This window comes from Gobius niger (assembly GCF_951799975.1).
Source record: "Gobius niger genome assembly, chromosome: 21".
Taxonomy (NCBI): Eukaryota; Metazoa; Chordata; class Actinopteri; order Gobiiformes; family Gobiidae; genus Gobius; species Gobius niger.
Window position 1 is genome coordinate 20,350,505 of NC_136872.1, and position 15,588 is coordinate 20,366,092.

Sequence of the window (15,588 nt, forward strand, 5' to 3'; positions counted from 1 at the left end):
GAAGCCGTATGGCTAATTATGGCTACATAATAAGGGGATAAAAATCCGGAGATCTCCAAAAGATACAAATACTATGCAATGGGATCTGAAATGGATCTGTCGGAAATTCGGTTTCCGTATATTTTCCGGATACAAGAGGGATAATATCCGTCGAAAATATGCGGGGAGATCCTTGATGAATCTTTTGAGAATATGGGATCCGGATATCTCTGTATATTTCAGGGATGAATATCCGGAGTTCAGATATCCCTGGATGCAAAAGTGGTCCCGATCAGGGAAGATCCGAAATTTGCATACCTTGAAGATAAGTCTTGCATATCTCCGGATATTTGACAAATACGAACATATACTGTGGTAAATTTCCCCGGATTTTAGGGCTTTTTGTCCAGTGTACTGTAGCTTTATGAAACAGCCTTTGAGATAAAATAACGCTAAAGGGAAATGTATGGCTCATTTGGATTTTTTTTTCTCCTTAAATGCCTTTGTTTGGACATTATGTTGTTGTTGGACACCGTAGAGTAGGGGGCAGCATACACTTCTGTTTGTCCTGCACGCCACCAATAACTTTAAAGAAGAAAAACAGCTGTTGGTGATGTCACTTCCCCTTCCCCTGGGTAAGGGCGGTCAAATTGGACAAATGCTGCTGACGGTCTAGTTCACTAACGGCATAGAGATCTAAAACTCGACCCCGTGAAAGGTTAAGGATTAGTTGTGTTGTGCTGAGAGGCTACAATGCAGTCACAAAGATGTTGTTAGCATTTAGCCTCTCCTCCTCTGCCCTATGGGGCCATTTGGACACAAAAGTTGAACATGGAATATCTTAATGAAATTGAATATTTTGGATGCTTTTACAAATTGGTCATAAAAATGTTTTTTTTCCTAGCAAATAAACTTTATTACAAAAAAGAGGTAGAAACACAAAGAAAAATCAACAGGAAACTTAAACTAAAAACTTCACTTAGCGTCATGCCAGACAGTGAAACAGTTCTTTTTGGGGGTCATACACAGAGGAACCTGACACTTCCTGCAGTACACAGGCGTCTTCACACGTTTGTCCCCTGCGTCAAAGCATCTTTTGCAGTATCTTCTCCCGGCAGTGGCATCCTCCCCATAATACACCGGCATGCAGGTATTTGGCGTTTCCTCAGGGGTCTCCTCATCGGTCTCTTCGGGAATTTGTGCAAATTGGAGCAATTCCACCAGCAGTTTCTCCCGGAATTGCTTTTGCGTGAGTTGTTTCGTCCCATCAGCCTTGAGTTCCACCAGTTCCTTGTGAATTATATGGGCATTTACCACTGCGATGTCAACGAAGTGGAAAAAAAATGTTTTATACCACTTCATAGTTTTGTGGAGAATGGAATAGTATCCAATAAGGGCATCGGATAAATCGACAGCGCCCATCATCTTGTTATAATCAACCACGGCATCGGGACATGGCACCGGTGTGAGCTTCCACCGCCCGTCTTCCTTGATCTTTCGCACTACAGATTTCCCGCTGTACGCTGCGTGAACGGAAGAGCACATCGTGACCACGCGTTTGTCCATCCACTTCATGAACAGCAGTCGGCCCTCTCTGATCCACCTCATTTCGCCGCTCGCCGCGTTCTTCGGAAGATCGTTCACTGTAGTTTTGGGGAAACCGGAATGGGTTCTCCTTATCGTGCCACAGCCGCCCGTTTTCTTTTTCGCCAAGTCTTCGAAAAGGGCCGGACTTGTGTAAAAATTGTCCACGAACAGGATGTAGCCCGAGCCGAGAGTGGAGAGCTTCATCAAATCCATGACCGAGGTGTAGCTCAGCCCGTGCTCTGAAACGGTGTCGCTCTTGCCGGTGTACACGAAAAAATTCCAAGTGTATCCGTTTTTGGAGTCGGCCAGCACGAACAGCTTGTACCCCCACTTCGTCGGCTTGTCCTTGTGGTACTGTTTTAACGCACTCCGAGCTTTGGACGCCACCATGCGCTCATCTATTGCAATGTGTTTGTGCGGGTGATAACAGGACTGACAAGCAGCTACGATATCCGTGTATAGCGGCTTGATTTTGAAAAGCCTGTCGTAGCTCGGTGTGCCCTTCTTGCGCTCGTTCTCCTCGTCTTCTGTCGGGTCGCTGAGGTGCAGTGACCACAGGATGTTCAGAAACCGATCCCGGCTCATCCTGCTTCTTGGGAATGGGTGATTATATGGGAAATCTGTCCTCCAATAATCATGTCTTGCGTGCGCGCTGACAAGTCCTGTGTACAGCAGTATAGCCAGGAAAATGTGAAACTCACTCATAGTCAAATTTGTATTCCATTTGTATTTTTTTCCCGCCTGCTTTTGCCTTTCAGCCTGAGAGTTTGTGTTTTTGACAATTGTTCTGACAGTGGCACTGCTAAAAAACAGCTGGAATAACTGCAGGACTGTCCATGAAGCCTTCAGGTCCAGAACAGGTCCTGTGGGTCGAGTTGGCACAAAGCGGCGTGGATTGGGTGGAGTGTCGTCCTCATCATGATTTTTCCATCGATCACTGGAGGCAGGAACGGTTTTCTTCTTAGAGAGTGCCTTTCGGGGACTGACTTTGGCTACCTTAGAGGGAGAGGCTGAAGGAGCACTGAAAAACAAAAAAGGCAGACAGTCACTAATGTGCATCTCTTTTCGACAGGAACGAACTGGAGCGGTTTGAGGGTGTGAACTGCTCCGCTCCCAAGGGGGGGGTCCAAACCGCTCCAGTCCCGGACCACTTCAGCCATGGGGTCTGGAGCGGTTTGCAAACTAGACCGGTTTGGGGGTCTTGTCAGTACTGTGATTGGTCATGCCTGTGAAAGGCAACAGTCGCCTTGCATATTCAAAGCTTTCTCTTCACACATTTAAACCAGACTATCATGACTCGTTCACAGTTCTGAACTTCTGTATGAGCCTCTAAAAGTGAAGGTTCACACATGGCACAGCTCATTTCTACTTTCACTGTATGGATTGAGCAGAGAGGCCGATGAGAACTGGGCTATTTTAAAGGGATATTTCAGGATTTTTGACATAGGGCCTCATTTCCTAGTTATCCAGAGTGTTGCTGATTTCTGGAGATATATATATTTTTTAATTCATGCAGTTCTTATATTTGAAGAGTTTCGTGGCGCTAGGCTAATGCAAGGCTAGTGCATTTCTATGGTATCAGCTAGCCTGCATTAAAAACAGCCTGACCCGCTCCACAGAGCACCTGAGGCAAATCACTTATAACACCAGACTAACCATATAAATGTCTGTCCATAGAATAATTTTTGGAATATAACTGACCTGCATCACATGAATGATCGCATTTTGAGGGACTATTTTCGAGCAGATCACTCCGCCGCCGCGTAGCTTATACAAACACGAAGCTGACGCTGCTCAAATATAAGTTATTTTAAATGCAAAATGGTTACAATTATTCTATTAACACAGACATTTATATGGTTAGTCTGGTGTTATAAGTGATTTGCCTCAGGTGCTCTGTGGAGCGGGTCAGACTGTTTTCAATGCAGGCTAGCTGATACCATAGAAATTCGCTAGCCTTGCATTAGCGCCATGAAACTCTTCAAATATAAGAACTGCATGAATTTTTGCATATGTGAAGGTGTTTTGATGCAGGACTAAAGCTCAGTGATATCAAGCTGTGTTTGTTGCCGTCACATACATATAAATGTCCTTGGCCACTCCCATAACGACCCAGACCACTTTACCCTGAAGTCACTTGAAACACAAACTTGCCGGCGCTGCCCCTCCCTAATTGCAATCAGTCTCACTTAGCTAATCAGATACTTGCCTCTGCTTTGAGAAAGACTGACTCGACTTTCTTGACACTGGTCCTGAAGGCGGCCGATACTCCTCATCCTCATCTCCTTCTTCGTCCTCCTCGTCCTCCTCACCACTGCTGTGATCGGAAATCCCAATCACACCTTGCTCAGTTGAAGGTGTGGATGAGTCTGGGACTAGGTCTCTGTGGCAGGAAAGACAGACAGTCACTAATTTGCAAATCAATACGATGTTTTCTAACATCAAAGCTCCGACCATCACCTCTGCCTTTGGGACAAAAAACGTCTCGCCCTTTTGGACACGGACTCTTCCTGAGGTGCTCTCGACTGAAGCGACGGTGGCGGTGGCAGACTTCCCTCTTCAGCACTGCAGAACACAGAAGTTAGACAACGACTCGTTTGCAAAACTAGTCGATGCTTAGATTTAGACCCTCACCTTAGATTTCTTTTCGAAGCAGGCGGAGATCTGCTCTGCACCTCAGATGCACCTGGCTGTGGAGATGAAGGTCTGATTCTCTCACCAGGCTCTTGTTCATCATCACTGCTGTGGAATAAATCATAAAAAGAATGAATGAGTGACTGGTTCCTTACTGTAAAGCATTTGCATTAAAGTCAAAACTAAATGCACTAAAAGATGATTTGTTGGACAGTTGCAGCCTCTATTTATTAGTTGTTGGTGCATGATTTTATTCACAAACGTGTTTTTCAAAGTGTAAATATCAGTCCCATTGTAATAGGGGAGATGGACCTATATTGGACCGGTCCCGAAATTGGACCACCACTCGTTCTCCCTATCATAAATAGTTAACACATCAATTTGCGATCAAAATGACGTGCGACGTGATATTACGTCTGCCTGAGATGATTGACGGCGAGAATTATCAAAATGTGCAAATGGTGACAAAAAAAGTGTTTTCACACATTTCTTTGTAATTTTAGATCATCTTTGGGAGTGTGGTGTGACCGCAAACTTTAGCCAAACTAGCTAGGATGGCCTGTGCGGGTTGTTTGACATATAATTAATGAATACAATGAGGAATGATGACTCATATGTACACGGTTGCAAACATATACATCCGAGAACTCAAGTGGGTGCCGGCCCGATATTGGACCACCCCATGTGTCGTCATATTGGACCAGTTCGGTCCAATGTAATGCAATGGACTCTCTGCACGCATTAACATGATTAAAACATCTGCACACATTTCAGGGCTATAATGGCATGAATTAATAAACAAATAGATTAATTAATAAATAAATCATGAATTAAGTATATACTCATTTTAATTGCCATTTGAAACAAAGCATTCATACAACACATACACTGAGGGAGACAAAAGGCAGACAGCTGGTTACAGGTCAGGTTTGTGACTGTGTGTGCTGTGAGTAAGTACGGAAGTATTTAATCCAATTTTTAGTTGTTTAGGTCAAATTATACACAGTTTTACATGTGGTCCAATATTGGGATCGACCTGGTCCAATATAGGTCACCGTGTCCCCAAATTGGACCACTTTCCAAAAAAAGATTTTTGGATTTTACTGCAATAATATAGTATTTGACAAGCTCATATCTTGTATGCATAGAGCACTTATTGTAACTCATTCACTGAGGCACAAATGCTTTTGATGCACTTACTTAGAAAGGGGATACACGGATATGTTCTTAGGGGGTCCAATATAGGTCCATCTCCCCCTATTGGTTGATTTAAATAAAAAAAAGTGTACTTTCTTTATTGTTCACGTCTCACCTCTTAACCCCCACCTGAACCGGGCACATTTTCTCCAGTTCGGCTTTACCCAAATCTAAAAGCTTCTTGGAAAAAAAAGTGTCAAAATAGCAACAAAAAATGAGACGAAAACACAACAAACGAGTGATGAGAAAGTGACAAAAAACAGATGGAAAGGCAACAAAAAAAAGGAACAAAAGAGTAACAGAAAAGTGACCAAAAAACGGATGAAAAAGTGTCAAAAAAATGTACACCATTGACATAAAAACATACATTTACTTTACAAAACAACTGTCATTAAAAACAAATATATAGTAAAAGAAAAATACCTCTCTCCAGGCGGATACTCATCATACGGGCGGTCGTATGGCACCAACAGGTCGGACTCGTCAGAAGAGGAGTCTCCGGGATACAGATCCGCGGTGGCAACTTCACAAAGCAGTTGCAGAGAATCCATTGGGTTGTTACACTTATGTTCCCCGTAAACGGGATCGCATATGTGCAAAAAGAAAACGCTGAGCTCGTGCAATGCGTCGTCCCTCGTGGAGCGCAGAGAGATGTGTGCTGCACTGGGGGGCTGCGCACGCATACATTTGAATGAAACGTCCTCGACAGCTCGTCCAATCAGCGGCCTCTGTGCGTGTCATGAAACGTGGGCTTTCTACATAATCCAATGATATCCCTCCATTCTGTGACGGACAGAATCCCTGGCGAATCACAGGCGAGCTCGCGCGGACGCTGTGTGAGCCAGTCCGAGGCGCAGCTTCTGCTTTTTGCCCCGCTGTTCCGGCAAAACAGTGACGTAAGAGCCAAAATGGCGTCGACAGGAGGGTGTCATGTTTCATTGCCTGTGAAGTTACCGCAGACGAGCAACAGCAAGGAGAAGGCATGTTTTAGTTTTGTTTTGCTGGTGTTTTTTGTGGGCTCTGGTGAAATGTTTTAATGATTTGCAAATAAGCTTCACACTGATCGATTCAGCGAGTTTGTATGGAGGAAAGTCAAGCACACAGAGACAAATACTTGGTCATAGGTTCAGTCCATGTGGGGTGTTTGAGCTGTGTTGCATTGATTTGGTTTGTTGAGGAGTCTGTGCCTGACATGATGGTGAGTGTGCGTCGGTCCCAGCGTAAACAACATAAATCCTATTTATTAACCTCTTAACTCCCGCCTGAACCGAGAGCATTTTCTCCAGTTCAGCTTTACCCAAATCCTGTAGGCCAGTGTAACGCCTCATTTGAAAGCTAAGACCTACAAAACTAAATTGATCTTTTTCCTCACATCATCAGATTTTTTTTCATCACTTTTTTTGTTGGGCAGTCATCTCATTCTTGTCAAATTTTCGTGACTTTTTTGTCACTTTTTCGTCAAATTATTCGCATTTTTTTGTCAAATTCTTATCACTGTTTGGTCAAATTTTTGTCCATTTTTGTCCATTTTGACATTATAGTTACAAAGACCTTTTCAGAGGGGATTTTGCCTTGTTTTATAAAAATTAAAAACTCAATAAATCAGGATAGGAATTAGATATTAACCTCTTTTTGTCACTTTTTTGCCACATTTGTAGCTGTTTTTTGTCGCATTTTTGTCACTTTTTTTGTAAATCTTTTGTCACTTTTTTGTCACTTTTTTGTCAATTTCTGTCACATTTTTGCCATTTTTTTAGCCAAATTGTTGTTACTTTTTTGTTATTTTTTTGCAATTTTTTTGTCAATTTTTTGCCACATTTTTGTCACTTTTTCGTCAGTGTTTTCTAACTTTTTTTTCACATTTTCATCCTTTTTTTCGTCTCAGTTTTGTTGCTATTTTCACACCTTTTTTCCAGAAGCTTTTGGATTGGGGTAAAGCTGGAGAAAATGTGCTCGGTTCAGGTGGGAGTTAAGGGGTTAATATTGCCTACAGTTCACAAACTATCCACCAGGGGGGGGCTGCAGCGCCCTCAGCACCCTGGGTTCCCACGGCCTTGGCGGAGGGCCGATTTTTCTTTATTGTAAGATCTAGGGCCGAAGCCGCTGATTATTAGCCCAAAGTAAAGCACAACACTGGAAAAATGACCATCTTAAAGGAATAGGCCACCGTTTTTACATACTGAGATATGTTCTTACCTTAGCTTTGACGAGTTCTTCAGGACCTGTCTGATCTTCCCCCGTGCCTTCAGTCACGTAAACACAGCGCAGACGGCGTTAGCATTTAGCCTCTCCCTCTCTCCTCTATAGCTCCAAAACAGGTCAAGATAGAAGCTACCAAGCTCTTCCACGTTTTCCCTTTTTAAATATGGTTACGTGAAGTGTTCCACTACAAAGTATAATTACACAAAATTAAACCATGTAGATTTTCTAAGTGGATAAAAGGGGGAACTATAATGTAAGGCGTAGTAATACCAGGAGTAGTTTGGCATCTGCACAGTGAAGTGAGGATTACTGCGCGGATTTCCTGGTATTACAATTGTTTGTTTTTCACTTGAAATTACACAAAATTATCTGAATTAAGAGAATAACTACTACTAGAGGTTTTATCTCATCTAAGACCAGACCAAATCTACTCAATCCTTAGATTTAATCTCTTAATTCAAATAGATTTATGTCATTTCTTCCTTAAAAGGATTAGTCTTTTTGCAGTGCACTCGTTTCAAATGCCAGTGTTGAGCATAATATCTTTTTTTCTTCCATTTAACTCCAATAGTGTTAAAAGTACTCTCTAATTTATGTGATAATGTTTCTCATCATCTTGAGTCATCTTGCGGGCCAGAGGTTCTGTGCTGAAGGGCCGGATTTGGCCCTCGGGCTTGACGTTGCCTACCCCTGGTCTATGGTTTTGACATAGAAGCATTGACGGTGGATTGAAGCGGCCACACTGAGCTGTTGTAATAGAATCCTATTTTTCCACGCGTGCGTCAAGCCTAGTCTGCGTCCCTCATTCAAAACACATGCAAATACTGTACAATGATGTTATTTTGTCATAATATATTATACAACATCTACACGGGTATCATGATAATAAAGTCTTATAATTGCCTATCCGGCCTGAAAACACTCAAACATGTGGGGTTTTAAGAAACACAGATTCAAAAATGATATCTAATAGTGGTGACTATTTGTGATAATCTACTGCGTTGCAAAACATCATCTTCATCTGCATGTTTGGCTCTTATTCAGTGAAATTTGAAAAATCAGAATTTGGTTAATCCGTCACATTTACCATGGCTATGTTTGGCCTTTCTACATTTTTATAACAACTCTTATTTTCTCACTTTCCATTTACTACTTTGCATTTGCCTGAACTTTACATTGCCTTGTTTATTGTTTTGTTCCCTTGCTTTAATGTTTGTACAGTCCTGTGATATTGGGCTGTACAAAACAATTGATTGAAACCATGCAAACCAGCACTAGGACTTTACTCCTGAACCAGATATGAAACCAGTGTCAATTTTGAGAACATATTTTAATTTAGTTTTAGTCTTAATCTTTTGACGAAAATGTAATTCGATTTTAGTCTAGTTTTAGTAAAAAAAATATCTTCAATTTTAGTCTAGTTTTAGTCGACTAAAATTAAGACGAATTTAATCGACTTTGCATTGATAATATTCATTATAATCATATTTATTTTGTTCCTCTGCTTCATGGAGCTGCTCCTCCTGAACAAAGCTCAGAGCTGATCCTTTGGCAGAGAATTTACATGATCTGAGGCTCTTTCAGACGGTCAATAGAAGTTTGGATGATTTTAGTCTCTCCCTTTCATTTTTATTTAGTCTTATTTTAGTCGACTAAAATATCTGGACATTTTAGTCATAGTTTTAGTCTCATGAGAAACTTTTAATTTAGTTTTAGTCTAATTTTAGTCGTCAAAAATAACACTTTGACTAAAATTAAGATTAAATATTTTAGTCGACGAAATTAACACTGTATGAAACAATGAAATAGAGGCAAATGTAATGTCTAAAGCGTCGGTCAACACTGAAGTGGTGAACGGATAATATCACCCTGACCTTAGACCCTCCTCCTCCTCCTCCTCCTCCTCCTCCTCCTCAGTTTGTCCCAGTAGCTCAATTCCTATGCACAGCTTTGAACTCGGTGACCCCCCTCTCTCTCGGTGCTTTGTTTGCTTTTGTTGCTGTAGTTTCCGACCTCTTCCGACCTTTCCGTTTCTCTGACCTCCGTAACAAGATCGAGGACATCGTGTGGCGGGTCATGTGACCGTCCCCCGCCATTAAACCTGCATCAGTGGACTCTGCTCTCTCTTACTGTTCCTGTATCACCTCTATCTGTCGGTCTGTAGTGTTTATGAAAGAGCCGATGAAGGCACAATAACAGTCAATAAACTGGGCCTTGTTTCTTTACAATCGGGCCCAGATCAGATCGATTCATGAAAAGCGACTCTACAGGGCGGCACATGTTCTGTATTATCATCCCGTCTAAACCCTCACCCACACTTCCACCTTTAATCTGATCTCCCGGCTTGATCCTTGTAATCCTGGCGCTTACGACTCACTCGCTGTTTACTCTGCCACGGTCAACTTCATACGAGCTCAGACAAAAATGACTTAAAGTGCTTGAGTTATAGGAATTCGAGCTCATTTTCAAAAGGTTTGGTACTAGAAGAAAAGAAAAAAAAGGAAATAAATGGAGAAAAAATAAACATTTAATTGGGAAATTAAGGAACAAATGAAAAACAAATAAATTGAAAAAAAAAAAGGAAAAATTAAAGGGAAAAAATAAAGAAAAAATGTTTTGGGAAAAATTGGGAAAATTTGAAAAAAAAAAATAGGGAAAAAATAGAGAAAAAATTAGGAAAGTGTTTTTTCTGCCCTTTTATTGTCTGTTGTTCAGGACAATAATCTTTTTGAGCAACAAATGAAGATGTTTTTAGTATGTTTTTGTTTTGTCATTATTGTTCAGCCCTTGTTTGGACTATTTTATCGTCAATGGAACAAGTTTGATTATTCCCACTTTCAACTTTTTTGTCTCATTTTAAGTGATCAAGTTGATTTTTCTTATTTTGAGCACCTTAAAGGGACTATACGGAGTTTAAAAATGTTAAAATTAAGTATTTTCCTCCCCCTACGTGTTCCAACAATGTCCTAATGTGTAGAATGAGCTCAGACCTGTTCACCACAACTGCCTCTAAAATCCTGCACTGTCACTCAGAAAGGTAATTCGGGTCTGAAGTGCCGTCATGCACGAGCTTAATAGAGAAGGTGCAGTTACACGTATGACCTGAGGTGGCAGTAGTGAGTATAAACTGGCTAACTTGCATCTAGCCCCTTTAATGCTTGTTTCATTGGCAATCAGTCCAAACCTGCTCAGAATTAAATGTCTTCATTCACCGGAGGGACTGCCCAACTTTGCGCGTAGTTTTTGAGATGGGATGTTAAAGTCACTGTTACCATGGAAACGGCCATGTTTCTGGGGATTTGCAAACAGAACAGTATAAAAAGTGCAGAAAAGAGCCGTGGAACAACACACCATCTAATCACAAAAGCTTCCTTGGATAATGGAAAGCACATTTATTTATTTATTTGAATTAGGACAGTATTGACATATTAATCAACATGTCAGCAAAGAGCATCAATGTAAATATGCCAGAGTTAGCACAGGAGCTAATTTTCATCCATTGTCCTCAGGCAGGTAAGATCAGCAAACATTAACTTAGACAATATACAGACGAGATATACACAATACAAACAGACATTTACATACAACAGCCTCAAAGATGCCTCCAATGCTCCAAAAAAGGGATAATCTACCTGTGTGTGCACGTCTGGTTAGTTTTCAACCAATGAATAATTTCTCCTCTTTTCTTTTCAGAATCTGCCCCCAAAGCCTTCGGGATCCCCCTGTCCCAGGTCATCGCTAACGACCGCGCCCACAAACGGCAGCAGGACGCGCTGAAGGAGAGCCGCAGGGACTGCCTGGACCTGGAGGCCAGCGTGCTGAAGTTCAGAGCCGAGAAGAGAGTCTTCTTCAACGGGAGCAAGCCGCTGATGAGCCCCCCCTTCTGCGGAGCGCCGGGGTCGCCCTCCGCCAACTCTGTGGCGCCCGCCCCGTTCTTCGACAACAAAACGCTGTCGCCGACGTTTCTGGACAACAGCGGGAGAGGCCAGAGGCGGGTGAGAGGAATGACCAAAACATGACAGGGTTTGAAGACGTTCAGCAGTTACAGTATAGATACAGACGGCATCTCCGGAATCGCCCATATATGGTCATGTTTGAAAACCGTTAAGGGGGGAAAAAATCTAAACTTTCTCTAATTATTGAAAAACTACTTAAACAAATGCTGAATTATGAACATAGTTTTCGACTAAATAAAGATACAAAGACATGGGGAGGAGCAAAGTGGTTCAACAGCCCATAAATACATTAAAAAAACGGAGAATGCTAACATGAGGCTACATGTTAGCATCGGGATAATGCTAACGTTAGCTAGCGCTTGCTACAACTGCCGTTTTTTCACTTCTACAGAACAATCTGCTTTAAGAAAATATCCATATGGACCCGATTTACACTTTATTTGTATGTGATAAATAAGTTCATATTCCACCAGAAAATGGCTAAAAAGAGTGGAAAAGTGCATTTCCCAAAAGATTCTATTTTCCCCCTTGGCGAGGCCACGCCCCCTTCTATGACGAGGTGCCGTCTGTATCTATATAGTATGTATATCCAAAGGGTAGTTGTGTTGTGGAAAAGATGCTAAGACAAAGTTTAATTAGTTTAAAGGGATGTTTCAGGATTTTTGACATAGGGCCTTATTTCCTAGTTATCCAGAGTGTTGCTAGGCTAATGCAAGGCTAGCGCATTTCTATGGTATCAGCTAGCCTGCATTAAAAACAGTGTGACCCGCTCCACAGAGCACCTGAGGCAAATCACTTATAACACCAGACTGACCATATAAATGTCTGTGTCCATAGAATAATGTTTGGAATATAACTGACCTGCATCACATGAATGATCACATTTTGAGGGACTATTTTCTAGCAGATCACTCCACCGCTGTATAGATTATACAACCATGAAGCTGATGCTGCTCAAATATAAGGTATCTTAAATGCAAAATGGTTAAAATTATTCTATGGACACAGACATTTATATGGTTAGTCTGCATTAGCCACGGAACTCTTCAAACATAAGAACTGCATGAATTACCAAAAAAATATCTCCAGGTACCAGCCACACTCTGGATAACTAGGAAATGAGGCCCTATGTCAAAAATCCTGAAATATCCCTTTAATTAACCGCCAATCTCAGAAAATCCCAGTTAAATAGCGTTACATGAAGTGGAATGTACATTGGAAAGGTGTGAATTGGTCTGGAGAACAAAAGCTTCTGCCAGCCATTCAAGTGCTGATCACAATTAGTCTGGCAGCTTTCCCCACATTCCAGTGGCTCAGCATGGGATGGCCTGGATCAATACAGAGCGATTACAATTCAATTCCATGTGTTGGAGACATCGTCAGGGAGACCTTTCCAACATCAACACCCACAAAGGATTTTACATACAGGCAGTTAGAGTTTTTGCATCTGTATTGCTTTCGGGGATTGATTGCAGGAAGAGTCTAGGGGTGTGGCCTTTTCCTCTTTATACCATAATGCCAACTTCAAAAAAAAAAGTTGCTATTGAGCTTGAATTGTTGACTAGACTGGGTGTGGTTGATTTGAGCGGTTGTCTGAGTCTTATATCTTATTTCAAGACAGTCCAAACCTGCTCAAAAGCAGAATTAAATGTCTTAATTCACCAGAGAGACTCATATTATGCCCATTTTGAACATAGTGTTTGGAATAGTACGTTAAAGTCACTGTTACCATGGAAATCGGCCATGTTTCTGGGTATTTGCAAACATAACAGTATAACCCAAGATGATTTAACCTCTTAGTTCCCGCCTGAACCGAGAGGATCTTTTTCCTCACGTTATCAGATTTTTTTTCCATCATTTTTTTGTTGGGTATTCAACTCATTTTTGCAACTTTTTTTCTTCTTTATTTTGTCAAAATGTTGTAATTTTTTTGTCACATTTTGTCACATTTTTGTCATTTTTTTGCCCATTTTTTATACATTTATGTCATTTTTTGTCACATTTTTGTCATTTTTTTCGTCCATTATTTGTTAATTTCTTGTGACATTTTTGTGACATTTTTGCCACTTTTTCATCCATTTTTCGTCACTTTTTTGTCAATGTTTTCTCACTTTTTTGTCACATTTCCATCATTGTTTTCGTCTCAGTTTTGTTGCTATTTTCACAGCTTTTTTCCAGAAGCTTTTGGATTGGGGAAAGCCAAACTGGAGAAAATGTGCTCGGTTCAGGTGGGAGTTGAGGGGTTAAGCTTCACAACAATGAATACCTCCTGGACGAATGAGAGCCTTCACAAACATACACAGGTCTTACATTAAATTGACGGTAACAATGCAAATTATTTGCATGTGACGTCAATCTTAGCCAATCAACACACACGTTTGGAGTGGCAGTCTCAGCCCCTGAATGTGATGCCACCATTTTTTTTCTGACTGAATATCCAGTGGTTTGTGAATAAAACTGCCCATGTGATCATGAGCTAAAGCATTTTTATCGATTGTGAGCTAGCAGGCTAGTTTTTGTTAGCATTACTGAGATTTTGTTGTTGAAATTGACAATGCAGCCATTTCTATGATTAAAAAGCCTCATTTTATATGAAAACATAAAATGATAGAGAAATTGCAATAGGCTACATTCTTTTTTTTCATATTTATTTCAGTAATCTACAATTCAAATGGATTCACCTGCAGTGTTTCTCCTTCAAAAAGACGCCTACAGGCTTTTCAGCGTTATCAAATTCATTCTTTACGTGTTTCTGTCTCCCGTAATTTGACTTTTGCCCTTCCTCTTGCCGTAAATTCCTTTTTTTTCTCCAGAATCCCTCCTTAAATCCAGCACTATTTGTACTGCAGATAACACTTGTTGATGTACTGTAGCTTTGATAAAGAAGCTGTGCACCTCCCCGATCGTTTTTCACATCTGACAGGTTGAATTTATTTTATCAGCAGTAAACGTGTCTTTTTTCTCCAAGCCGAGCCACGAGTTATGCCTCCAGTCATGTGTTTATTGGTCTGACCTCTCCATCTGAGGTGAACGCAGCCTGTAATTCACCGACTCACACGCTGTGGAGTTAGCCGTTAGCTTAAGCCCGTAATGACAGCCAGAAACCAGACACTTAGACATCTGCTGAAACCATGGTTAGCCGCAAAACCCTCAGAGCCAATAGGAGAGCAGAGAAAAGGTCATGTGATGCGTTTAAGTGGTGGTTGAAGTTTGTTTTTGTTGGGTTAGCTTGTAGCATGAAAGGTAAACAGGAGACTAGCCACAACGGTGTAAGCTAGGTGTTTGATTGTGAATGTTGACTGTGCTGCTAGCTTTACGGCTTTCCATGATAATAATGGATTAAACATGAGGTCACGTTAAGCTAGCATGTTGCAAACCTTTGGCTTTTTGAGTGTCGCTTGCTAGTTTTGGGCATAGAAATAAAAAGGAGAAGCGGGGGACTTTTCAGAGTCCATTAGCATTAGCCCGCTCAATGTATTTTTCCTATAGCTGTTATTATTAGCCATCAAACATCACAAATTCTGAATGATCTGGATGTTTTCAGCTGTGTTCGACCACACTTAGGTTAGGTCAAAGCCTAGTGAGTTAGAAATCATTTACAGACCTTTTACTTTAGATACAGATTAGTGTCTAAAACTGTCCTCTAGCTAAATGCTAACTCAAATTCAGTGAAGTTTCTGCTTTCTGTGGGTCAGATACACATCAAATGGTCACTAAACATTATCTTATAATATGGTAATGGTACAATATGATATAGAAACCATAAAAATTATATATATAAATACTATGAAAAAGACTTAATGTACCTCGCCATGCGCTAGTATTGCATCTGGCTTCCGTATTCGTTTGTATGGGCATGAAATTTAAATCAGGTCCGGGAATCGATGGCGAATTTCTGTGATTTCTATGGTTTTGGTCAGTACTTGAGTAAAAGTACAGATACTACTTGTCAAATATTACTACTGCATATGACACATTACACAATTTTTGCTCAAGATTGTACCGGTTTTCTTTAGTTTGGCCATTTTTGTGA

General features: G+C 41.0%; 1 protein-coding gene across 2 annotated transcripts in view; it reads left to right on the top strand.

The window, feature by feature from the left end:
- arhgap36 (Rho GTPase activating protein 36) overlaps positions 1–15,588 on the top strand; it is a 93,642-nt gene that overhangs the window by 65,712 nt on the left and 12,342 nt on the right. For both annotated transcript variants that reach the window (XM_079579913.1, XM_079579914.1), the window contains exon 4: positions 11,293–11,594. In XM_079579913.1, the coding sequence (XP_079436039.1) occupies positions 11,293–11,594 (302 nt within the window). The remainder of the gene's footprint in view (positions 1–11,292; positions 11,595–15,588) is intronic.